This window comes from Medicago sativa, chromosome 5, assembly GCF_051527215.1.
Source record: "Medicago sativa cultivar Bolivia chromosome 5, Bolivia_mono, whole genome shotgun sequence".
Classification (NCBI taxonomy): domain Eukaryota; kingdom Viridiplantae; phylum Streptophyta; class Magnoliopsida; order Fabales; family Fabaceae; genus Medicago; species Medicago sativa.
In genome coordinates this window covers 3,779,847-3,806,452 of record NC_140753.1, presented here as the reverse complement: position 1 = coordinate 3,806,452, position 26,606 = coordinate 3,779,847, and the positions used below count along the sequence as shown (strand labels likewise).

Below are 26,606 nucleotides of genomic sequence, written 5' to 3'. Positions count from 1 at the left end.
CCGACTATCTCTATCTAATATCATAATTTCTTATTCTATTTCTTTTAGTGTTGCCACATATCCAACCTAACACTATCATCAATGATAAGCTTATTTTATTATTGTGTTGGTTTTATATATTTTAAACTATAATTTCGTTTTCATTTTAGAGAATAATAAAATGTAAGTGATAATCGTGTAGTGCTATAATTGAGTGTTTTATAATCAATTTGAAAAAATTATTTGTTTCATTACGTGTCCATTTTAGATTTTGATTTTTAGGTGTGCGAACAACACATTCTCTAATATATTATTTTCAACATATTGATCAAATTGAATTGCAACAACAGAACCTTATTCCATTAAAAGCATCTTCAATGGTTACTTTTTTAAAAGAACATTTTTGAGTTTGGTACACTACTATCAAGTGGTTCCATGATGTTATTTCACACTCATTCAACATGTATACATTTTGCTCTGATGATACAATATATGTGTAATTTTGAAGCAACCCTCATTTTTTTTGGTCATATATAGTATTTTGTTTTTGTAATTGCATGATACCACCTAAACATAGTTTCCACAATCTTTTTTTCATTCATAATACCCCAACTCTTCCTTTAATGTTGTCGTTCTTAATTTTATCTTGTCTAGTTTTATCATACATTCAATATAATATTCTCATCACTTTTATACGTATTATATTTTTGTGTTGATTTTTCACCGCTAATACTATGTTGGATACAACATTGTCAATCTTACAATGTATGATAATTTTTTTACTTGAGTTTATATGGTATTTTTATGTCACGTAAAACACTTGACACTCTCCTCCCTTGTAATCACTTGACTTGAATTCGATGGTTTATATCTTATTATACCTTTATATCATTTTGTACAATAGACCCAAAATATTTTAACTATGTGATATGTGCTCTAATATGATCTCCAACTTTCACCGGTAAGACTAAGTTATAATTGTTTTGCCTTTCCTATAAATATATTCCATATACACCATCTTGATTATGTTCAGATGGAAGCTAATCATTTCTAAAGTTAATCTATAAATCTCTAACGTCACATTTTATTCCTACGTACTTCGACTTTCTGAGTAGAACTATATCATCTACACAAAACATGCATCTTATATTGACTTTTTTTTTTGGTACAAACATCTTAATATTGACTTTAAGACGTGTTATATAAGTACATCCAAAAGTAGGTGGCGTTTAGCTTGGGAAGGGACAGTTTTTTTCCCACCATGGGAAAGTGTCCTTTTCCAGGACAGGTGGGAGTGAATGAACCGGCTGAGAAAAAAAAAGAAAAAATAAAAAACTGTTTTTTAATGTTGTTTGCTTTTTCTAGTACCCCACCCTGTTTACTAAGTACAACACTTCAGTAATATATCAGAACACTGGTGCCGTTTAGGGTAGGAGACAAGAATAGGTCTCCTACGGTAGGAGACTATATAAAAGACTGATTTTTTTTTTTTTTTTTTACGAACTAAAGTGACCTATGTTTGTAGGTAACTGTACGTTGATAACACAGTGTTGCGGTAAATTACATTTAAGTAATTCACATAAATGCAGGGCAATCTTGACATTTCCTCTTAAATAAAATTTTATTTTCCACACTTAGATCTGGATTACAGTTACAGCATCCACTTGATCTTCCTTGAACACCATCATTTGCTCCACCGTTTTGATCCAAGAACACCATATAATCTCCATTGCACCACCATTCCTTTTAAGTTATTCTTTTTCTCTAACTTGTCTTCGTTTAATTTCTCTATCTTTAGTAAATTCTTTTATCTTTTCACTTCACACACAAACTCAAACACATCACCATGGAAGCTAGCTTTCGAAATGTCCAAAGCGGACAGAATCATGTTAAGGTTTCGTCCTATCGCCCCTAAACCATATGCACCGTCTCCGACGTCGACGCTTTTTCAAAACCCGACGGATCCAAAAAAAAACTAAAAAATAACACCGTCAACAAACGGAGTAACCGTCGGAGAAAAACTGTCCCTCCACCGGCGGTGGTGATTCTCCCGCTGCTTCCCGAAACTCCCGATCCTAAAGACCCTCTACTTCCTTCCTCAGCCAAAAACACAAACAAACCGGTCCTGAGCTTCGAGAATCACGAGACATCACGTTATTCAAGATTGGTTCTGGGATTTACAAATAATTTTTCCAACAATGCCAAAAATACCCTTTGTTAATTGAGATTTAAAAATCAATTGTATTTTTGAAATCAATATATATGTTTAAAAATTAGAATCCTTGGCACTACCCAAAAAAAAAATTAGAATCCTTGGAGGTGACAAAACAATCAAATCTCAACCATTAAAATACTTCTAAGTATATCCAATGGTTCAAATCTATTTTGCAAACAAACAAAAAAAAAAAAAGTTCAAGTCTCCTACGGTAGGAGACCTAAAGAGGTCTCCTACCGTAGCCTTTGCCAATTTGACAGATTTCAACTTTGAAATAATTTTCCATTTCATTTAATTTTCCAATGCTTTCCTTCTCAAGTAAATGAACATCTGCTTCATAAGTTCTATGTGTTTTGAAAATCTGGATCTCAGTTTCGGTTTTCACAGATTTGATCTCTTTTTCCATCAGTTCGTTAATTGATGATAATAAAGTCTTATAAGATGATGTTTTCAGTTTCAGTTTTCAGTTTTCACAGATTTGTAATAATAAAGTCTTATAAGATGATGTTTGCTAAATACTCCCTCCGGTCCTATTTATAAGAAAAGTTTGACTTTTTAGATTCATTGAGTAATTGATGAATCTTGTCTAAAATATAGACCAAATACATCATTTATGCAATGAATCAAAAAAGTCAAATGTTTCTTATAAATGGGACCGGAGGGAGTAGTTGCTAACGAAAGATCCAATTTCAAAGTTCTAGGAAAAATTACTTCAAAATAAAATTGTAAAAATAAAATGTTGATTCAATATTTATTAATTCGGTGGTCAATCAATATGGAAATTGTGAAGTGATTTTTTTTTTTTAATTACTCAGAAGCAACAATTGGCATTTGAATATAATAGTCCACATGATTTATTTTTATGTCTCACATCATTTATATTTTTAATCAAATTTTAAAAATTACTTAGTTCCTTCTCAAATTTAATTTAATATAGCAACATATAATAAGTAAAAACAAAGGGGCCAAAAGAAATTAGCTAGGTAAGAAACAACAAGCCGAAAAGAAATTTCAAAGGCCCATTATTTTGTACTGAATAAATAAATAAATATAACAAATGATTATTGGTTATTAAATGATTTCCGTGGGGTCCACATATTGGTCACACAATAACCAACAAAAAGTATCAACCATTACCAGGTAATTAATCTTGACCATTCAAATATAAAACTATTAAATCAATGGCTAAAAGTGCAACTTTCCCATGATGGGAAAAAAGTATTCATTCCCATACTAAACCCCACCCCAAAAGTAATGTGAAGACACAGGTGTTTAAATTTAATCTTTGATGCAATTTTATTGTTATATAAAAATCTTCTACGACCTTACCAGAGGCGGTTCTAAGGCCCGGCGAGCCCGGGCACTCGCCCGGGCTCCGGCCCAAATTTTTTGCAATTTCTTATGTAAATCCCCTTGAATTTCTTATATAAACCCCTATAAATTAGGCAATTTCTTTAAATTTGTTATTATTTGCTTGCAATTTCTTATGTAAATCCCTATAAATGTATTGCAAATTTTTTTTCGCCCGGACTTTATAAAAATCCTGGCTCCGCCACCGGACCTTACCATGTGTTTGACATTAGTTGAGGCCCCCTCGCCCTCCAATGTAACATTGATAAGCGAAACTATATTTTTCTTAAAGAAGATTGATATTGATCTCAAGATGTATATGGTCGAATAATAGAGTCAGGTTCTCATAGATGAAATCAAGTGTCTAGGTGAAACACGTTCTTAAGGATTTTTGGCTTGTTCTTATTGTTTTGGTCAGTGAATAGGTTTGTATTATTATTTTTTTTTTTTTGAGGAAGTGAATAGGTTTGTATTACGAGTGGTTCTGTTAATTATGCTCAGCTAAGATGATTAGGACCTAAATATTATAATTTGGGTTGTGGGCCGTAACCGACAAACGAATGGGTTTGCTTAAGTCTAAAAGTCAACTTTGGGAAATTTTATCCTACCCCCCATCAATTATACTTCTACCCTTATAAATCATAGAAAATACCAATTTTAACCCTTTCTAAAATCACACCCCAACAAGAAATCTACAAATATACTAATAATGAGATATTGACAAGAAAATAACATTAAAAAAACGTTAGATAATGGTTCCAATTATTTTTTTTAACAAGAAGATAATAATTCCAATTAACAACAATATACTTTTTTTGTTCCGTATACCTTTGTCCAACATATACAAAATTATCATGTTTTTTTTTTTTTTTTACAAACAAAATTATCAAGTTTTGTTTTTCCAAACGTGTTTATTTAAGTAATAGTGTAGTGATTTTCCACAAACAATGTGATTTTAGGAGATCTATACATTGCTTAAGGGTCCAAACCCTCTACCACTTTTTCTAATCCATTGTTGGTATGAATTAATTTTATTAACCAATGATATTTTATACATGTAGATGTCAAACATTGAGTCTTCCTTTACGGTAAAACAAAGTATTGTTTGTAGACAACTACAAAGACTATTTTTTTTTTTATCAACATAATTGGAGTTTGTTAGTAATAATTGGTTATTTCTTCAAAAAGTAATAATTGGTTTTTTTGACAAAAATAAACGATATTCATTTATTCAAATTGATAAAGTACATCAATACAATACAAATCCAAAATCGTCAGAAACAAAAATGATGAATCTGTGAACAAACTCACAACATCCATGTTAATATCATAAAACGGCAAAATACCTATGCCTACAAATATGACTATACTCATGTCTCCGGATCTGCAACGTTAACGACGCCAAAGTCATTGTCATTGATCGGATCTGCACTTCCTCAAAGCTAACCTGAATCAAATAAACACCGCACTAAGACGGAAAATCAAAAACACACAGCACAAAGACGAAAAATTAAAACAAACAAAGTCGTTCTGAGGGGTGATTTTTGGGTCAAAATTGACCCTAAATCACCTCTCTGAAAAGAAGAAGAAGAAGAAAGGAGCTACGGTTAGGGTTTGAGAATGAGAGAGAGAGAGAAAGGAAGAAATGATTTTTTTTTTTTTTTTATGTCTATGCATCTCTACAAATCGGTTACGGAAATACCATAAGTAATAATTGGGTTAATTAAGATTAGTTATTCAATTAGTTAATTTTGTTAAGGGTTTTTTTATCATGTGCAAATTTGCACATGTTAAAAAATTTAATATAGTAACTTTGCATTGGAACTTGAACATTTTGTATTAAATATATAACTTTTTGTTAAATAATTGTTGATTTCAATAAAAACTTGCTACTTTTAGTTACCTTAACATGTGCAATATTGCACATGTTAGACAAAAAACTTTTGTGTACATTTCCTCAAAAAAAAAAAACTTTTGTGTACACAAATCACTATCTTTTAAAAATCAATATGATTTTTCATGAGCTTTTAGCTCATCAATATTTCTATATTTTCTTTTCCTGTCCAATGAGTATGATCAATGACACTATAATGGCATGATTTTTCTACGTTCACTCGTTAAATACATATCAATAAATTAAATGATTAAGAAATCCAAACATTTACCACCTTTCACAACATATTCATCATTTGGGTCTTTTTCTAACGTAGTAAAACAAGAACATATCTTGTAATAAAAAAGTATTAATATGTCATTTGAGAAAGAAAAAAAAGTGGGGGTGGGGTTTTTTTTTTGACAAGAAGTGGGGGTGGGGTTGTTATTATTTTTCAAAAGAAAAATTATTGAAAGCTTCAAATGAAGACAAATTTCACCAAAAAATTATAATAAAGAAAAATATATGATCATGGTCCACATGGGAATTGATGTATAATGTACGCAATGAAAAGTAAATATAATCTATCACCATTCAAATTCATTTCATCTAAATAATTTAAGTATTTCTCCCTCTTAATGAATGGTGAAATATCACACTTTATTCTCTTTCATGTGTAAATTACACAGAAGAGAATCTTACCTTATGTCTTTGTCAATTGAAACGAGTTTTCTATGTTGTGTGCAAGTGTGAGTAATTATATCCTATATTGGATAGAAAAGTAAATGTTGAACACTTTACAAGTGAGATGACCCATAAACTTATTATCTTAAGGTTTTTAGTAAGAATGTGACGTATCTCTCACTTATATGGTTACTTTAACCTCGATGTGAACGTTCGTCCATGCTCTCCTCATGACTCAACATTCTAATGTTTATACTTTCATCTTGATCCATCATATCACTCCTTTCCCGATTCTACAAAGATAAAGTATGTAACCGAAGATGCCAACCAAATTACCAATGAACATAGCATAGTATCACAATAACACACACGATAGAAGATAAGACTTTATCTAGATTAAATGGAACTCATAATAACACGCATAAAATGTTAAAATATTTTACCATGTATATATAACACAATTCAATCCAGGTTCTATTTGTTCTTAATAGTTTCATTATTAAAATTTTACTATAAGTTGGACTATTTTCCACGAAAACCCGAATTCGGGGGATATGAATTTCAAATCTCAACCCACGTTAGTACTTAGTGGTGACCTAATCATTTATTTAATTTTTAGTCAATCCTCTTTAGATTTATTAAATCACCATTTCTATTTTCTAGTGGGTAAGGATTGATTAAACCCAAATGTCGCGTTAATCTCACGTAAATAAGGACCCACCCACCCAACAACACAACAAACGTAAGTCAAAGCGAATATCACCGTTAGATTGATCAAAATCCACATTCATAAACCATAGACAAAGACGTAACCCCATTTTAAAACATGTTTGGCGCTACGCCACGCCACCTATTACAAATACCAACTTTTTAAATCAAAAAGACACCGACTTTAATTCATTTCATTTCATACTTTGGTGGCGGCAAAAAAATAACAACATCAATGGCGAAGCTATTATCCTTAGCCTGTTTTCGAAACGAAGGATGGCACAATCTTTCACCTCGATCTCACTACCCTTCAATGCCTTCTTATCCCAAAGACGAGGCGGGGACCAGTACCGGCCCCGCCTCTGCCATGGAGGTTTCGAAGGTCACCGGACTTTTCTCTGTTCATGGAATGACTTGCTCTGCTTGTGCTGGATCCGTGGAGAAATCCATTAAACGGCTACATGGAATTCATGAAGCTGTTGTTGATGTACTTAATAACCGTGCCCGCGTCATCTTTCACCCTTCTTTTGTTAACGTAACTAACTTTCTGCACCCCTCTTTTATTCATTTTGTGCAGTTTAATGAGATTCAATCTTTGTTGCTTTTATTCGTGAAATTGCTTTAATATTATCTTTACTCATGTTATTAGATAGTTAAATTACATCATAAATCATTTAAGTTTGTAAACGTTTTCAATTTACTCATTTTGTTAACCAAACGTAACAAAAACGATGATGTGACAATTAAGTCTGTGATGTGGTAGTTAAGTTTGTAAATGATGGACATTAGGATGTAAATTCTCATCAAAGGAAGAGTTCAAGGAATATTTTGTGTATAATGGCTTCGATTTGAGGTTCATGAAGAATGACAATGAGAGGGTCAGAGTTGGTTGCAAGGATAGATGCTCTTAGATTGTTTAATGTTCTAAGATATCTGATAAGGATACATGGCACATCATATACTTAACTACCACATCATTGTTTTTGTAACGTTTAGTTAACAAAAGGACTAAATTAAAAACATTTACAAACTTAAATGACTTATGTGTGACCAAAATAACTTAAAGGACATATTTGTTACAAACCTCAAACTTAAAGAACCCCTAATATAATTTAGTCTATTAGATATAAATGTTAGTTATAATATATAGTAACACGAATCCGATACATGTTTTTTTGTGTGTTGAGTATTCGTGTTAGTGGCAAAGCCAGAAATCTAATCTTGGTGTTCAAATTTTTTAGTTCTTGACCTTTTGTCCAGCGGTGCAAAAACAAATTAGGGGTTCAAAATGCAAATTATAAGGGTATATTTGCATTTCTTTTTAAGTTCTAGGCTCAAAAGCCTAGCTCCGCTTCTGATTCTTGTAATATGGACCGTAGTATTTATATATGAGTTGTAGCACTGAAAACTCTAATTCATTTACTATCAGACAGAATTACAAACTGCTCTATAGTTGGAGACGTTGGCATACTAGGTTGAACTTTGTAACCAACATTGTTGCGTTTTGCTTGTGTTTTGTTGTTTCTATTGTTTCTTTTATCTTCTGTTACAAGTTGATGTTATAACAATTTTTTTATTTAATTTTATTTTCATAGGAGGAGGCTATTTGTGAGGCAATTGAAGACGCTGGATTTGACGCGGCATTATTAACAGATGTAACGAATGAGAACACTATTCAAGTATGCCGTATACAAATAAAAGGAATGACATGCACGTCGTGTTCCACCGCGGTTGAATCAGCTCTAAAAGCCCTTCCTGGAGTTGTTGGAGCCCAAGTAGCTTTAGCAACAGAAGAGGCTCAAGTTCATTACAATCCAAACATCATTACTCATAGCCAAATCTTGGAAGCTGTAGATGAAGCTGGATTTGAAGCAACACTCATTAGTTCAAGTGAAGACTTAAGCAAAATCGATCTCCACGTGGAAGGTGATCTCAACAATAATGCCATGATCAAACTCGTCGAAGATTCTCTTCGATCACTCCCTGGAGTTTTAGAATTACATACAAATCTCGAATTCAACAAAATTTCGCTTTCTTATAAACAAGACATAACAGGGCCAAGGGATTTCATTAATGTGATTGTAGAAACTAGTAATGGAAATTTGAAGGCGAAAATATTTCCTGGTGAAGGTGGAAGAAGAGATGCTCATAGAAAAAAGGAAATTAAAAGCTATTACAAATCTTTTTTATGGAGTTTGGTGTTTACTATTCCAGTTTTTCTAACCTCCATGGTGTTTATGTATATACCTGGAATAAAAGGTTTATTGGATTCAAAAATCGTGAAGATGCTTACCATTGGAGAGGTTATTCGTTGGGTGCTTGCAACACCGGTGCAGTTCATTTTCGGGTGGCGATTTTATATTGGTGCTTATAAATCATTGCGCCGTGGCTCTGCTAATATGGATGTGCTGATAGCACTGGGAACAAATGCAGCTTATTTCTATTCTGTTTATTCTGTTTTGAGAGCTGCTACTTCTAAGGTTTTTGAAGGTACTGATTTCTTTGAGACTAGTGCGATGCTTATTTCGTTTATTCTATTAGGAAAGTATCTTGAGGTTTTAGCTAAGGGGAAAACATCAAATGCAATTGCAAAGTTAATGAATTTGACACCTGATACTGCTATATTGTTGAGTTTGGATGGCGAAGGGAATGTTGTTGGGGAGGAAGAAATTGATAGTAGGTTGGTTCAGAAGAATGATGTGATTAAGATTATTCCGGGTGCAAAAGTTGCTTCTGATGGGCTTGTTGTTTGGGGACAGAGTCATGTGAATGAGAGTATGATAACTGGTGAGGCACGTCCTGTGTCTAAGAGGAAAGGTGATACTGTTATCGGTGGAACTTTGAATGAGAATGGTGTCTTGCATGTTAAGGCAACGAAGGTTGGATCAGAAAGTGCTCTTTCACAGATTGTTAGACTTGTTGAGTCAGCTCAAATGGCTAAAGCTCCTGTCCAGAAGTTTGCTGATCGCATTTCCAAATACTTTGTGCCTTTGGTAATTATATTATAGCATATTATAATGATATGAGTTTATTAACCTTTTCTATTCAATTTTCTTGATTTTTAGAAGAATAATCTATAGAAGACCTACTTACATGTCAGTGACATTAATCTTCTATCGCTTTGTAGGTGATCTTGATCTCATTTTCAACTTGGCTTGCCTGGTTCTTAGCTGGAAAATATCATGCTTACCCGAAATCCTGGATACCGTCTTCCATGGACAGCTTTGAGCTTGCTCTGCAGTTTGGAATATCTGTCATGGTTATTGCCTGCCCTTGTGCTTTGGGTTTAGCCACACCTACTGCTGTTATGGTTGGCACTGGAGTTGGTGCATCTCAGGGTGTATTGATCAAAGGAGGGCAAGCTTTGGAAAGTGCACATAAGGTCAGCATTTGTCCTTAGAATTAGATTAGCTCCTTGAATCATGGATTTTCTGTGAATGTTGGTTGGCTAAAAATTGAACAATGATGGCCATTTCTGCCAATTAGTCCATTTGTCATATATGTTTAGGAGAAGAGTTGTAATGTTTATATTTTATACCATGTTCATTTGATATGAAGAACCGGTGTTTGTTAATGATAGATTAAAAGATAGTGTTATTGAATATCAATATGTTCATTCTATCTCTCACAACTTTGAATATAATGTTAAAAATGGAGAAAGTGTTCCTTGGATACTTGTTGCAGCATATGAAAACTATCTATAAAACTATTCATGGTTTTACTTTTTTTGTGGATTTAGAGTTCCATTTGAATATGTTTGTGACTGTCTTGTTGTAGGTAAACTGCATTGTTTTTGACAAGACCGGTACTCTTACTATTGGGAAGCCAGTGATAGTAAATACAAAACTATTGACAAAAATGGTACTCCGGGAATTCTATGAACTTGTTGCTGCAGCTGAGGTAAGCACATGTCCCCCATCTCCTTCTAAAAGGCTGAGCCTCAGTAACAGTTATAGAAAATAGTAGTTGTTTTGCAGTTAAGTTTTTTATTGTTATTATAATGATCATTCAATTTGATGTGTTACTTGCTCAAGTTATTGTACTGTTCATGGACTATAGGTGCATATGTATGTCATAAACAATTTGAATTGATCGTTCGAACTGTTGTTTATCCATCTCAGGTGAACAGTGAACATCCACTAGCTAAGGCCGTTGTTGAGTATGCCAAAAAATTTAAAGATGAAGAGAACCCTTCTTGGCCAGAAGCACGAGATTTTGTTTCCATTACTGGACATGGAGTAAAGGCCACTGTTCGTAACAAGGAAATAATGGTCGGTAATAAGGGCTTGATGGTTGACCATAATATTGCAATTCCTGCTGTTGCTGAAGATCTACTTGCCGAAGCCGAAAACATGGCTCAAACAGGAATTTTAGTATCTATAAATGGGGAAGTAGCTGGGGTTTTAGCAATATCTGATCCACTGAAACCAGGTGCTCAAGAAGTGATTTCCATTCTAAAGTCTATGAAAATTAGGAGCATCATGGTGACTGGAGACAACTGGGGAACTGCTAATTCCATTGCAAGGGAAGTTGGAATTGATGATGTTATTGCTGAAGCCAAACCGGATCAGAAAGCAGATAAAGTGAAAAACTTGCAGGTACTGTAAACTATTGTCATGCTTAGATTGATTCTAAACAAGTCTGACAGCAAGTTCAAAATAGATAAGTCTAGTATAATCTTATCTCTGCCTGACAACTATCATCTCCTGAAATCAAGTATGACTTCTTTATCTTATGCAGTAACTATCCTAGCCAAATACAATTAATGAATCTAGATTCTAGAAGATTTATTCAATTATCTATAATTCTATAGGTACTAATGATCACATCATTTAGGAGGTGACAATGAACCATGACATAGATTTTAATCCTTGAAATAGAAAATAATAGCACTTGTTTTTTTAAGCTCTGACCGCACAGTTATTTTTCTCTTTTATAGAAAGTGTCCAAGAAATCCGTATTATCCTTCTGTTCCTAGCCTTTATAGTTTATATCAAAAACTTCTGTCTAGTTCATATTATATAAATTAGCTTGAGTCTCACTACAAAGTTCAGCTTGACTAAGTTTGAATGAGTCTCACTTTTAACGTAGCACCGACAATTCATATTGAAAGCGTGTTAGGAATTTATACTATTTTGTCTAATTATTATTAATGTGTTGATGTATCGGTGCCACTATCATGTCTGGTGTTTGTGTTTCATAGCTCACTTTCACTGAAGCTGTATGTAGTAACACTAACATACATACATTTTCTTCTTTTTCAGGCTTCTGGGTACACGGTGGCTATGGTAGGCGACGGTATCAATGATTCACCTGCACTTGTAGCAGCAGACGTGGGAATGGCAATAGGTGCTGGCACAGACATTGCTATTGAGGCAGCTGATATTGTACTAATGAAGAGCAACTTGGAGGATGTCATAACTGCCATTGATCTTTCAAGAAAAACTTTATTTCGTATACGCCTCAATTATGTTTGGGCTTTGGGTTATAATTTGCTTGGCATTCCAATAGCAGCTGGAGTTCTTTTCCCTTCTACAGGCTTTCGGTTGCCGCCTTGGATCGCTGGAGCTGCTATGGCTGCTTCTTCTGTCAGTGTTGTTTGCTGTTCTCTGTTGTTGAAATATTACAAGAGACCCAAGAAGCTGAACAGCCTTGACATAGGGGCCATATTGATCGAGACATCGAGTGATCCTTTGATCATACATGATGATTGAAGAGAGTTTTAAATTAGCTATTCTATTTCTACTGTGTGCAGCTAGGTGTAGATTGTTGTACATATGTGATATTTTATTTTAAGTTAGGTGTGTAATCATGCTATGATAAGAAGTTAATGAAGGATGTAAGCAGAAAACAACTTGGTTTCCAGTTCTCATATTTTATCTGTTCAATGTTTTCTTTTTTACTGCTAATTTATTATTTATAATTTTTTGATTGGTTGTTTTTAAGAATGACATGTTTGGTTCAACTTCATAGAATCTCTCATTTCACAACCCAATTCATATTTTGAAAGTTTCAATAAAATAAAACATAAATATTTCATTAATGTGGAATAATTCTGAAGAAATTCAGACATGGTTAAATAGTTTAGAAAATACCGACGATAAAATAAGCAAACAACCTCGTTGTCCCCTATTAGAACGAGGTAAAATCTCAATATAAAGTACTTGACATGCAAGTCAATAAAACATAACCAAAATAGCAAAGTCGCCAAGTAAACGTAAAACCCAAATGATGCTTCGTCTCTCTGTGTCACCTGCAGCCTGCGAGAGTAATCAGGTAAAACATAATAATAAATAGAGCAAACATGCACAAGTAGTCACATATTCACATTTAGCAACATAATCAATGCTTCACAACACAAACACATATCATGTATAAGCAAGACTCTTGATACGCACATTTTCTTAATTATTTTTTTTGAATCAGCTTATTTATTAAAACCACCAAAAATTATACAAGTACAAAATGGTGAACAAGAACAGATACAGAGGGCCCTAAAACGGTAACCCGAAACAAACAGCAGAAAACAGCTGCTGCACAGCCCACAAACAGCACCTGTCATGAAGACAGAGCCGAAGTCACTGCAGCACCCGACCCCAAACCAAACAGTCCCTAAAACCTCTCAAACTGCCCCAAAACTACATTTTCTTAATGATACTTCGTATGACATGTAGTACCAAACTATTCTATAACACCTGGTAAGGAAACGCAGTTGTATTCCCCATCAGATTTTGTTGTTTGTTGTATTCCTCTAACATTGGAGTCAAAAATTTCGAATATTCACTAACATGATATGCACGTTTACACTAAGTAATAGATCATGACACTTGTCTTCCTCTCCTCATAATTCTAAGTCATATCTTATTTGAGGACTATCACCGACATGAGTTAGACATATTCATAATGTGCAATTTTGACACATACATTGTTCACATAGTTACAACACAATTTCAAATTAAATTACTTATTATTTGAGGACTATCATCGACATGAGTTAGACATGTTCATAACGTGCAATTTTGACACATTGCGGCACAAAGAGCAATGCTAAAGCCCACGACACTATATGCACCACGATTCACACGACATATACGTGGCACATTTCCATTGTTTAAATAAATTTTAATTAAAATAAATGAAAAAAAATCAGAAAGTGTGTCCAGGTGGAAAACAAAGTCGTGCGGGTGGCAAGACAAATACATCTCGTGCAGTTTAGCAATTTTCGCGGCACAAAAATACACTGTTCACATAATCACAATCACGATACAATTTCAAGTTACTCATGACTGAACATTTCAATTATTAATATAATAATACATAGCAATGATTCAAACATCATAACATAGAAGTTACTTCACTTTAGATACAACATAGTCAAGAATGGCAATTCATGATATATAACAATACAAAATCCAATCAAATGAATAAGCAGCCGAAGAAACAAACCTTCTGGTGATCATTTGAAAAATCACATCGGCAAATTCTTCCCCTTGATAATAACATTATAATTGTTTGACCTATGTTTCTCCATTTCTTCTCTCAAAAACTCAAGCTTTTTCTGATCCACAACACGAGTATTCTCTACAAATCACAAAACCAAAACAAAAAATAGAAACAATGAAACTCACATGTTGAATTTGAAGAATCATAATTGATAATCCCCTCCAGAATGAAATATAAGCAAAGAGGTAGTTTAAAAATTTATGTATGTAGACATAATTAATTGATAGAATTTTTATGAGGTGAAATTGGACTAACCGAACCAACGAGGATCGGGTTGAATTCTTGTGCTGGGGAGATCCTTGGATTGAAACTCGTTGCGTAAGACTTTTCCCCTACTGTTACGAACGGGTTTGGTTTTGTACATTTTAAGACGGCGAACGGTGGCAGCAGACCGCGACTCTTTTTTAGCGACATTGCTCCGGTTGACGTCAAGGGAGTGCTTTGGTTTTCCAGAGACGTTAACCTTTCTCACTTTTTTCTTGGCATTTCTCTGTTTCTTCTTCGACATTGCAGAGAGAATGGCTGAGTTGTGGGAGTTGGGTTTCTTGCCGCCAAGCAATTAGGGCTTGCAGTCTATAAAAACCGTGGAGAGCACGTTTTAGGTTCGACTTTTTTTAAGATTTTTTTTTGGGTATATAAATAGCAGAGCCATCGTAAACTCACACACACAAAGTGGAGGTATCGGGGTTCGAAACCTGGTCATGACGTTCTGTCTAACAATTTCGGCATTTTAAGCTAGGACTTATGAGACACAAATGAATAATTTTTTTTTTTTAAGCTAGGACTTATGAGACACAAATGAATAATTTTTTTTTGACAAATGAATAATTTTTATTAATGCATATATAATTATATCCACGTTTTGTTGATTTATAAAATAACACGAATTTTCTAAAAAAAACGTGATTATCATATGTTAGTTTCTTTGGAACATACATGGATGTAGTTGACTTGAATCGATTCAAAATTGTCTGAGCTCGACTGGACAAAAATTAGTTCAACTTAAAATTTAACTCGAATTTAATACAAATCATTTTTTCTTTTATTTATATCCTTTATTTAAACCGTTGTATATGTGGTTTTGTCTTATTTATAATATTATATAAACAATCTCACTACAATAAGAACATTCCCACCACAATAGCAACAATATCAGACATTATATAAACCCACTTGCATTGGTCTAGTGGTATTGACTTGGGACCTGGGAGTGTGCTCCTCGTTAAGTTCTTAGGTTCGATTCTATCTGGTGCCAATTTAGATGGGTTAATTTAGTTTCTTAAAAAAAAAAATATCAGACATTCTCTCTGGTGCCAATTTAGGTGGGTTAATTTAGTTTCTTAAAAAAAAAAATATCAGACATTATAAAGAGAGCTTATTTAATATTATTTATCAAAATATTTGATTGTGGTATATATCAAATTTTTCGTAATCAAATGTTAAAAAATATAAAGAGAGCTTTGGTGCCAATTTAGGTGGGTTAATTTAGTTTCTTAAAAAAAAAAATATCAGACATTATAAAGAGAGCTTATTTAATATTATTTATCAAAATATTTGATTGTGGTATATATCAAATTTTTCGTAATCAAATGTTAAAAAATAAATATGCAATTAATCAGATGCCTTAAAATAAATATACAATTAAGTGAAAGGAAAAAGAAGGCATATGGATACGTTAATGCACATAATATACAATTAAACATAACGAAAAGCGGATATAGGGACATATTAGTGCACACGAATTCTTTCAAAAAATAATAATTAGGGCACACGGATATACACGTAAGCGCAATAATAAAGTGGAAAGATGGACATGTTAGTATCTGTTGTTGTTTTTTGTGCGCTGTTTTTTTTTTTTTTATATAATATGGAGTATTTGATGATATAACAAATAATGTTATTAAGCTTTTTTAAAAAAGCTTTTTTTTAGGCAAAAAAAAAAACTTATAGTATTTCATTAATTAATCAAAATGTGTTCAATATAACTTGATGTATCATCCAAGACCTGGAAACTGACGGAAAATGTGGCCACCTTTGCCTAATTATGGGAAACCTCATTTGGCTGTCTTCGCACAAACTCCACGTTATAGTTTCTATAATGTTGAGAAAAAAATAGATTTACAGTAAGCGATACTATGAATAACACCTTGAGAAAAAATTGCAAACCACCTTCTTTGAATCAAGTTCAAAATCAATTGGTCCCAAATATAGCTCATGCACCCATTTAAGATTCGAGAGTAGATCAAGTGCTTTTCCAACATGCACGTCACATTTTCATGTGAGCCACTCTGTTTTAGCCAACACAAAGGCACTTGTTTTATCCCTAATGCAAATTCCAAGACCATTTTTTTTTTTGGAAAGACCAACTTTGTTATGAGGAAAATAAAAAGATTGCATCAATATTACATTTCACTCAACATTTCATTGGTTTCTGCCATATAATGCTTTCTCTTTGAGCCTGAGTAAAAGCTTGTGTAGTGTGAGCTTGACGATTTGATTTCCAATCTCGTAGTTACATTAACATGTAAAAGAATACTTCATACTTCATCCGGTCACTATTATAAACAACAATTTACTTTTTACGTTCATTGAAAAATTTATGTATATCTAGTCTATACTATAGATCAGATACATCAATTATTCAATGAATTTAAACACAATCATGGTGACACAAGCATGAATTTTAAAGATCCTATAATAATTGTAATGGAAGCATACCTCGTAAAGGGATCTCTCATGGCCGAAGATGAAATCGACGGAGCCTTGAATAAAGCAACTTTTGAAATAATGAAAATTGTGGTCATATAATGTGTCTTAATAATGAAAATTGTAGTCATATAATGTGTCTTGAAACCCATAGAAAGAGCAATTGTAAAAAGGCGCTTTTGTTTCCAGAAGTGCGAAGTGCAACAACTTGATCTACGTTTGATCCAATGGGAAATGATGCAATGTTCTATTTTAATAAAAAAAATAATTGTTTGTGAATGGTATCTTTTTCATACTTTTTATTTTGGGTTAATAGGGCTTTACCCCCTGTAATATAGGGGATTTTTGGTTTTGCCCCCTGTATTTTTTATTATTTTTTAGATTCGGTTCTTGTAAAATAAAGATTCTTCACGATTGCCCCCTATGCCATATGACTCAGCAGGGAGCAAATCTAAAAAAAAAATTACAGGGGGCAAAACCAAAAGTCCCCTATATTACAGGGTGTAAAGACCTATTAACCCTTTTATTTTCTATAAATTATTTTTTGAGTATCTGAAATTAATGTTGACTGCCATGAAATAGTCTAAATTTACAGCAACAATTGCACTATTTAACGTCCCCAAACCTTTTCCATCACTTCCAATGGTAGAAGTTGTATCATTACCAACAACAGTAAGTTTATCGTATCCCCTAAAAATGTAATAAAAGGCAATGTGACGGGCATCACAATTTTTTCCCTACAATGAAAATAATAAATTTACTCAGATTTTTATTTTCTACTTATCGATACTTCAAATCATAGTATTGTCTCAGTTATAGAGTTTTTATATGAAACAATACCAAAATCTATACCCTGCCAGTTACCTTAAATGATTTAAACCATTGAACCAAAATCAATTATCATATTTGAGGCTTTATGATATTCAAACCAATTCAAGAAATCGGTCGCAAAATTAGGGTTTGAAACATTTGTTTGGAGAAATTGAGAAGGGGGAGAAATTTTTGGGTGAAATGAGTTTATACGAATGCACTGACTGTGTAAAAAAAACTATCATTATGGTGATTTTATTTTGAAATAAGTAAACAAACTAAACATGCTCATAGCAAGCTACAAATAACAAAAAGCATTAACACAAAAAACAATAAAACTAGTACATAAAATTTCACACACACACACACACACACACGTGCATGCACGCACGCACACGCACACACGCGCACACACACACATATACATATAATCGAGCTAATTTATGAACCAAATGAGTTGAACTATATATATAGTTCAAGTTCAACTCATTTAGTTAATGAACTTGATTTTCAGCTCAAGTTCAACTTATTTGATTCATGAACCAAATTCAACAAGTTAATTATCGAGTCGAATTCTGAACATTGTCCAAGTAGGCTCAGTTCATTGTCAGTTCTATAGAAGAGTGAAGTTGATGCGGTCTTGAAGTTTTACTCTTGAAGGCTATACTTCGAGATTATCTTGTTAAGATTTTATATGACGAATGAATTATTTATTTATTCATAAAAACCCTAAGAATTGTATCTTGAACTTATATTTAAGGTGTACTTCAGGAAACCACATGTTAACTCCCTCTTTGACCTCAAAGCAGCAAGCAATCACAAAGGCAACTCCCTCTTCACTGGAAGAAGAGAACTCTGTAAATTTTGTAATTACCTGGCCTCCAACAAAATCAGAAACCATGGACATCATGAGAAACTCGAAATGTCCAAATATAACTTAGAGTAAAGAACCAAAAGTTTTAAGAAGATGATGGTATGGACTCAACCATACACTGTATATATAGAGGAAATTCAAGGGAGAGGGAAAATAAAAATTTCAAAATAACACCATAAAGCACAAAAAGGTCAAACAAATATTTAAATAATAGCTAGATGACAAACTCTTCTGCACAAGCAATAGACAACATGAGATATAAAGCACACTATCAAATTTTCAGCAGAGCTAGCCTTGACAACAAAACAAAAAGCCCTGACAAACACACACACACACACACACACACACACACACACACACACACACACACACACTTGCATACAAACATGTCCCTGGGTGTCTTTGCTAAAAACAAAACCTATGTCAACTTGAGTTTCAGGATCATGCATAAGTCAAAATTAAGGAATAATAGCATGACCAAAAGAGACACAATACCAAACCATATAAAAATCTCCAATTATGTAGAATAAGTACAATTAAGTAGGCTGTACACAAAATAAAACTGTTAATAAATAATCACACAAAAGAAATCTCACTTCCACAAAATATGTTACTTATCTTGAATTTTGTGCGAATAAATATATCATATAAATTAAAAATAATCAGCACCAATGAGATTCAATGTCAAAGCATTATACATAACAAAAGAGTTCCTGATCCTCAACAAAATAAATGAACTGCAACGCATGTATACCCCAGAAATGTTTTGTCCCTATGTTCTAATTTGCAATTTCAACTTAACAACTATAAGGGCGGAGCGTAGACAAAAACTAAACACCAGAAATGTTGTCTTTATTTTCTATTTTGCAAATTAAACCTAACAACAATAAGGAAGGAACATATAAATTATAAGTCCATACTTCAATCGTACCAAAAATTTCTACAAACCTCAATGTAAACAACCCCATCGAAAGAAAAACAACAACATATTTAAACATCCAATCAAAAACCCCACCCGAAATATCAAACAACGGAGCAAATCTGACCGCCACTGAAATGAGATAAAGACTTACCCATCAGAATAAAAACGAAGGAAATCAGGAGATCCATATCATTCTTGATAGAAAGGGGGGAAGAAAGAGGACCAGACGATCGAAAGTAGGAGTTAAACCCTTGTCGCGTCATTTTTCGGAGATCAAGGCTACTAGATTAGCTTTTGACTCACTAATTTATTTCACGACTGAACATTTTAATTTTTAATGAAAAGGGGAAAAAAAGTTCAAACACCCCATTTTGAAAAGATTTAGGGTTCGGGGGTTAGTTACATAAAGGGAAGGTGTTAGCACCCTTTATGTCCGTAGTACTCTACGGGAACCTCTTGGTTTTATCTAAATAATGTGCTATAAACTTGCTTGTTTTTGAAAAAGGATTTTTGAAATGATAAAAGAAAAGGAGGACCTAATTATCTACATTTTATTGATTTGGAAGGACAAAGTCCTCTGCCTACGTACCCGTGAGGGATCAAAACCTCGTAGTTCGGGGTTAAAAAAAACTGACGTTTGATTGGTTGAGTGTTTTTTAATGTTTTTGAAAAGATTTTAAAATGAAAAGCCAAGTGGTAAAAGAATATTTGTTTGTGTTTTTTAATATTAAAGAAAATGGACTCAAAATAAATTAGATTGTTTGATATTTGATTAAGAAGGAAAATAAAAAAGGACGTCACTTGATTTAAGATCAAGGTTTATTTAAGAAAATATTTTTGTGATTTTTGGTTATTTTCATGTTTTTTTGTTGTTTTGAATAATGACTAAACTAAAATTAACACTAACGGAGCGAGAAGATAAAGCGTAGGTGTTATGGTGGTGTTGGACCACCACAACGACCTTTGACCTAAACTACGAAGCATAAAAAGTAGAGGCATACACACACGCACGCACACATGCACCTAAACTATTACAAGAAACCTATGATACATGCTATGGTCTGCAAGAAAATAAATGAATTACATGAAAGCCTATGTATACATTCTAAAATATGCGAAAAAAAGTAAACATGCATGGATTATTTACATCAAAACCTATGTGTACATTCTAAGTTCCACAAAATAAATACGCATGCAATAGGTAAGTGAATAATAGATATGCGGCCTAGTCCAATAAGTATAAGAATAATAAAATGCAAAATGCGAAACGAAGTTAAAATGCATGAAGAAGTAGTGATAAAAAAATGATATGGAAGGGGGGTGTAAACCGTAAACTGGGGGGTGCAGGCAGTAACAAAAATGGAAATTGGGCCATGGGTGAGCAGCTGCGCGGTGGGCCTAGGGGTATCTGTCTTGGGCTTCAGGGAGTAACTCAGGGGGGCGTCTGATCATGATCAGGGAATTGGGAAGGACGCAGGCACACCATAATGTCATGGGCGTACACACACAGGAACGGGATAAGCCTATATATAGGCTAGGAGAGAAATTTCTCTCATTTTTCTTGTTAGTTTCTCTCTCTTTTCCCTTTCCTCTCAATTTTCTCTCGTTCTCTCTCCATCTTCACTTCGTCTTCTCCGAATGAGTTACGGCGGCGGGAAAAGAAACCGACGCGGCGGCCGACCGTCGTAGGTGGCGCCGCCGCCGCTTATAAACTCCTCTTTGAATTATTTTTTGCTTATTCTTACTCTCTTATTATCCTCTACACTTCCTTCAACCTAAAATCCTAAGTATCTAATCCTTTAACCATAGATCTTAAACAAACAGTAAAAGTAAGGGATACTACCTTTTGCTTGATCTGTGCGTGTTGTTGAGGAGTCGGCCGTCGATTCCCTGTGTATGTCCCTGCGTGCGTGCCTGTCTGTTCTGTTTACGAGACGTATACGTCTCCCCTTCTCCTTTCGATGTCAACGAGTCTAGAGCAGCTGAGTTGGTGTACTGTCGATTTGTCTTGGGTTTGTAACAGGTTTGAACGAGGGTTTGTGTTGCGTCGTAAAAATAGTTTGATGCAGTTTAGGTTGTTGGCCGATTGGGGTTATGGTTATGGGTTGTGTCTTGTATGGCTTTCGATGAGTTTGTGTGTTATGAATTACTTGCAGGTTCCTTCGTAATGTTCTGGTGCGCCTTGGAATGGTTTGATGTCTGTGTCATGGGGTTTATGTGATGTTTGATGAATCAATTTGGGTTTGTGGATGTGCAGGTTCTGAAAACAAACGGTTCCAAGGCTTGCAACGTGGTTGTTGTTGTATGTTCTTCGTTTGTGAAATTGGGTTCGTGAATTGTTCCTGAACAGGTTGTTTTGTTGAATTTATGTAGGCTTTTTGCGATGAGATCATGCGTTAAGAATTGGGTGCTGGCTCCTTTGGTTGTGCGTGTTGTTTGTTATGTGTTGGTTGCAGGTGAATTGGGAAATTGGCCGAAGATTTGTGCCTTGAAAATTGGCCCCCCTTTCCATCGGTTGCAGGCTTTGGTTTTATAGTGGTAGCATTTGATTAGGGTTTGTTGGAGAAGTGCCGAAAACCTGTGTCTTGGAGATGAGGAAAACAAACTGCTCCCGCAAACTTGCTGCAGATGAGGATTGGGATGAGGAGAACTTGTTCTTGCTCCTGAAGAAATGCTCGTGTGAGCTGTTGCTCCATAGAGTGTACTTGGACATTTTTGACTGATTTTTGGACTTTTATCAAATAATAATTAAAAATGAAGACTAAAATAATATACAAGATTATGTAGACTTTGGACTTATCTAAGAAAAATGAAATAATTAAATAAAGACTAAATAGAATAATAAATTAAAATTAAAGATTAAAAAATTAATTAAATCATTCAAATAAAAGATGGAAATAAAATAAATTGAAAAGGGGGCCCGACTCGGAACAAAACATGAGGTATTTTAAAATACCTCTCTGCCGAAATTTTACCGAAAAGTCAAAGGCTTAATCAGGGTCAAAGGGCGCGTGTCGGTGGGACCTTAGGTCAAAAATTGGGGTATGACAGATGCCCCTATTTAAGTTTCTTCGTCCGGAGATTTGAAGATGAAATCTTTAATTCGATCGGACCGAAGAGACTTAAATACAAAGTACACCAATTTTGGACCTAAGATGCTATGAATGATTGTGAAATGCTTGTATGAATGCAGGACGACAAAGTTGACTTGACTTAGACGAGAAACAACGACGGGATACCCAAATTTGTTGAAGAATGAGGGATCCTACTCTGCTAGAGGAAACGTAGTTTCACTGGGGAAAATGACTGTCTACTATCGTATCGATTGAGAGTGGTAGCTTTAATGAAGACGAAACTTTTTAGTGACAACTCTTGACCAGCTAAACTGGGGATGCCACTGAAGAAAATAAAATGTGATTTCAAACTGAAACATGACGAAAGGTAGACTCAAGCTGTCCGTTGTTTAGGACTCGCCACTTGAAACAAGATAAATGTAGACTCAAGGTGTCCGTTGTTTAGGACTTGCCACTTGAAACAAGATAAAGGTAAACTCAAGTTGTCCGTTGTTCAGGACTTGCAACTTGAAACAAGATAAATGTAGACTCAAGCTGCCCGTTGTTTAGGACTTGCCACTTGAAACAAGATAAAAGATAGACTCAAGCTGTCCGTTGTTTAGGACTTGCCACTTGACACAAGATAAAAATAGGCTCAAGCTGTCCGTTGTTTAGGACTTGCCACTTGAAACAAGATAAAAGATAGACTCAAGCTGTCCGTTGTTTAGGACTCGCCACTTGAAACGAGATAAAGATAGGCTCAAGCTGTCCGTTGTTTAGGACTCGCCACTTGAAACGAGATAAAGATAGGCTCAAGCTGTCCGTTGTTTAGGACTCGCCACTTGAAACGAGATAAAGGTAGACTCAAGTTGTCCGTTGTTTAGGACTTGCCACTTGAAACAAGATAAAATGTAGACTCAAGCTGTCCGTTGTTTAGGACTCGCCACTTGAAACAAGATAAAGGTAGACTCAAGCTGTCCGTTGTTTAGGACTTGCCACTTGAAACTGGATAAAGGTAGACTCAAGCTGTCCGTTGTTTAGGACTTGCCACTTGAAACAAGATAAAGATAGACTCAAGCTGTCCGTTGTTTAGGACTTGCCACTTGAAACAAGATAAAAGGTTTGCGAGAATCCACTCGGCTTTTGCGAGAATCCACTCGGCTTGTGATAAAAGTTGGCCAGAATCCACTGGGCTTTTGCGAGAATCCACTCGGCTTTTGCGAGAATCCACTCGGCCTTTGATAAAAGTTTGCCAGAATCCACTGGGCTTTTGCGAGAATCCACTCGGCCTTTGATAAAAGTTTGCCAGAATCCACTGGGCTTTTGCGAGAATCCACTCGGCTTTTGAAAAAAGTTGGCCAGAATCCACTGGGCTTCATAAGAGTTTTGCGAGAATCCACTCGGCTTTTGCGAGAATCCACTCGGCTTTTGATAAAAGTTTGCCAGAATCCACTGGGCTTTGTAAGAGTTCGCCGGAATCCACCGGGCTTATAATAAGTGACATCTCTGGACCAGACACACTGGGGATGACACTTCTGATGATAAGAAGGTAAATGTCAGATGTTCATGTGTAGAAACTTGATGCTTGACGCAATGATAAGTAAAGACCGAACTGAAGAGACACGATCGACACAAGATTTTGGTGACTAATGCAATCATGTATGAATTGATGTTGTGTATATGTTGTGTGGGCATGAGTGTATGAATGTGTGCGATTGTATAAATGGATGTATGAATGTATGGATGTAACTTGTACGACTGTATATGACAGATGACCTGATGAAACAAGACAAGACAGGTAAGATGGGAGTCGGACTGACATCGCAGTACAAACACTCGGCAAACTTCCTTGGAGATGATGTTATTGTGAACAAATCAAGCCGTTGACGGTGTAAAACCCGGCACAAGGTTGCAATTGATGAATAGCAACCGATGAATCTTGGGGAGAAAGCCCATTGTTTAACCAACAGCCTGGAAGAAGTCGCCATTTGTAAATCAGCGCGGAATGCTTTTCCCTTGTCATGCTTCGACAATCATTTTTTTGTATTTTTTTTTTTTGAAAATCCCTAACTTTTGCCTGGACCGCCCTTTCGGGTTTTCAGTCCACCGGGAGTATATTCCTTTTTTGTGCCCCTAATTTTTGCCTGGACCGCCCTTTCGGGTTTTCAGTCCACCGGGACGCTCTCTATTGCCTAAGCCGCCTTTTCAGGTTTTCAACTTAGCGAGCATTGATTTTTTTGTATTATTTTTTGTATATATTTTTTTGGACTGTGAAAGCATCTTGCTTGAAGCAGAGGTCCCCTCCATTGTGTTTAGCCATGTTTCTCTTTCGGAACGTGACCGTTCTCGAGGCTGATGTTGATGTACGCTTCAACTACTCATAAGTTCAAAGAGAGTGTGTTTGTTGTTCACACTTTTCAAAAGATGTAAAAAAAGGTTTTTGTATTTTGAAAATTTTTGCTTCAAGTATTGTCATCAAAAATAGAAGAAATTTTGCAAATAGAATAAATGGGAGTTCCAAATAATTGGGCACAGGCTCAAATTTGATGAATTGAGTGGGGACCTGCCAATGGCATGGCTCCACGGATCTTTGAAAAATTTGAAAAATGGTAAATATATTGGAAGGTACATTGAACACAATAACCGTTATACTCCCTGACAACTTTGAATGCCCCAGTTCCGAGTCTTTGATCTGCAGATGCTTCGAATCAGAGGTCTTTTGATAGCTGGATGCCCCTAAGTGGATGGTGCTTGACTGGATGCAGTTACTTTGTCATGATCCTTAACTTTTGCATAGATCGCCCTTTTCGGGTTTCAACCTATCAGGATAATCATCATTTTTTGTTCATGTCTCTAATTTTTGCCTGGACCGCCCTTTCGGGTTTTCAGTCCACCGAGACGCTCATTTTTGCCTAAGCCGCTTTTTATGATTTGCGACTTATCGAGCTTTTATTTTTTGACAGAGTATTTCTTGACTGCACCGGCATTCATGGGACGCGTGAGTTTGTCACCATCCGTAGTTGCAAAAGTCATTGTATATGGGCCTTCATAGCTAAGCATCCACTTGCCCCTGGTGTCTGTTTGAAAAGTATTACCTTTTTAGGCATGAAGTCTCCTTCTTGAATTCACGGGGACGAGCCTTCTTGTTAGAAGCTTGTTTCAAACCTCTTTTGATATATTTGTACAAAGGTCGTCATGCATTTAAATTCAATTAGGCTTGGACTTTAGCAGAACTCCTATTGACGGGACTTCGACCTTCACGGAAAGCACGACCTCCATGTTGCATATTGGGGAAGGAGGGGGGGTTGCCCCTGTTGAAATGTGTACGATATCTGAGCATAGCGAATGGTAGCACCCCGAGCCAATCTTTGTAATTGAATGTCATCTTCTGGATAATCTCCTTGATATTTTGTTTGCAGCTTTGATGGCTAAGATGCCCCAGTATGTGAGAGTTCTCGTCGGGAGTCTCTTCATTTTCCTTCTTCAGCTTCGGACATAGGGAACTCACAGTTGGAAGAGAGTACATGATTAATGTGTTCAACGGGTTTATTAATGCATGATTTGATTTTGACAAGTATAAGTTATGATTATGCAGATATTTGAGAATGATTTTATTTTTTGGTTTTTTTGTATTACCATTTTTTCCAGAAAAAGCACAAAATAAAAACAAAGTCGGGATCAAAACGACTTTTTTATTAATGATGACAATGCAAGAAGCAAAATGCCCTACACAAGTTTACTTTCGTCTCGGGCGGAACGAAAGGATTTTTTTTTTTGAAAGGCAGTAAACAATAAACACATCATTTAAACAAATCGAGTAGCGGAAGAAAACATCAACATCGACTCAATTGCAGCTAATCCCTCTTTGTGTTGCAACATTAGACGCCATGATCTAGTGGTAGATTGGCTAGCACATTTGGAGTTAAGAC

General features: G+C 34.9%; 2 protein-coding genes across 2 annotated transcripts; one reads left to right on the top strand and one right to left on the bottom strand.

The window, feature by feature from the left end:
- Positions 1 to 6,986: 6,986 nt before the first annotated feature.
- Positions 6,987 to 12,697, top strand: HMA5 (heavy metal atpase 5). The gene is made up of 6 exons (XM_085712533.1): positions 6,987 to 7,344; positions 8,405 to 9,802; positions 9,937 to 10,191; positions 10,587 to 10,709; positions 10,931 to 11,407; positions 12,074 to 12,697. The coding sequence occupies exons 1-6, from the start codon at positions 7,045 to 7,047 to the stop codon at positions 12,521 to 12,523; spliced, it is 3,003 nt and encodes a 1,000-aa protein (XP_085568659.1). The 5' UTR covers positions 6,987 to 7,044; the 3' UTR covers positions 12,524 to 12,697.
- Positions 12,698 to 14,277: 1,580 nt separating this feature from the next.
- LOC146919249 (nuclear/nucleolar GTPase 2-like) lies at positions 14,278 to 14,820 on the bottom strand. Its single transcript, XM_085710691.1, has 2 exons — positions 14,568 to 14,820; positions 14,278 to 14,390 (listed from the first exon to the last, which is right to left on the bottom strand). Exons 1-2 carry the CDS (start codon positions 14,818 to 14,820, stop codon positions 14,278 to 14,280), a joined length of 366 nt encoding a protein of 121 aa, XP_085566817.1.
- Between the last annotated feature and the right edge of the window lie 11,786 nt (positions 14,821 to 26,606).

Excerpts from the sequence above, each read along its gene's own strand:
- HMA5 (XM_085712533.1), top strand. The coding sequence starts at position 7,045 with ATGGCGAAGCTATTATCCTTAGCCTGTTTTCGAAACGAAGGATGGCAC. Across the intron at positions 9,803-9,936 it reads CCAAATACTTTGTGCCTTTG|GTGATCTTGATCTCATTTTC; the intron begins GTAATTATATTA and ends ATCGCTTTGTAG. Across the intron at positions 11,408-12,073 it reads ATAAAGTGAAAAACTTGCAG|GCTTCTGGGTACACGGTGGC; the intron begins GTACTGTAAACT and ends CTTCTTTTTCAG.
- LOC146919249 (XM_085710691.1), bottom strand. The coding sequence starts at position 14,820 with ATGTCGAAGAAGAAACAGAGAAATGCCAAGAAAAAAGTGAGAAAGGTT. Across the intron at positions 14,391-14,567 it reads ACCCGATCCTCGTTGGTTCG|AGAATACTCGTGTTGTGGAT; the intron begins GTTAGTCCAATT and ends TGTGATTTGTAG.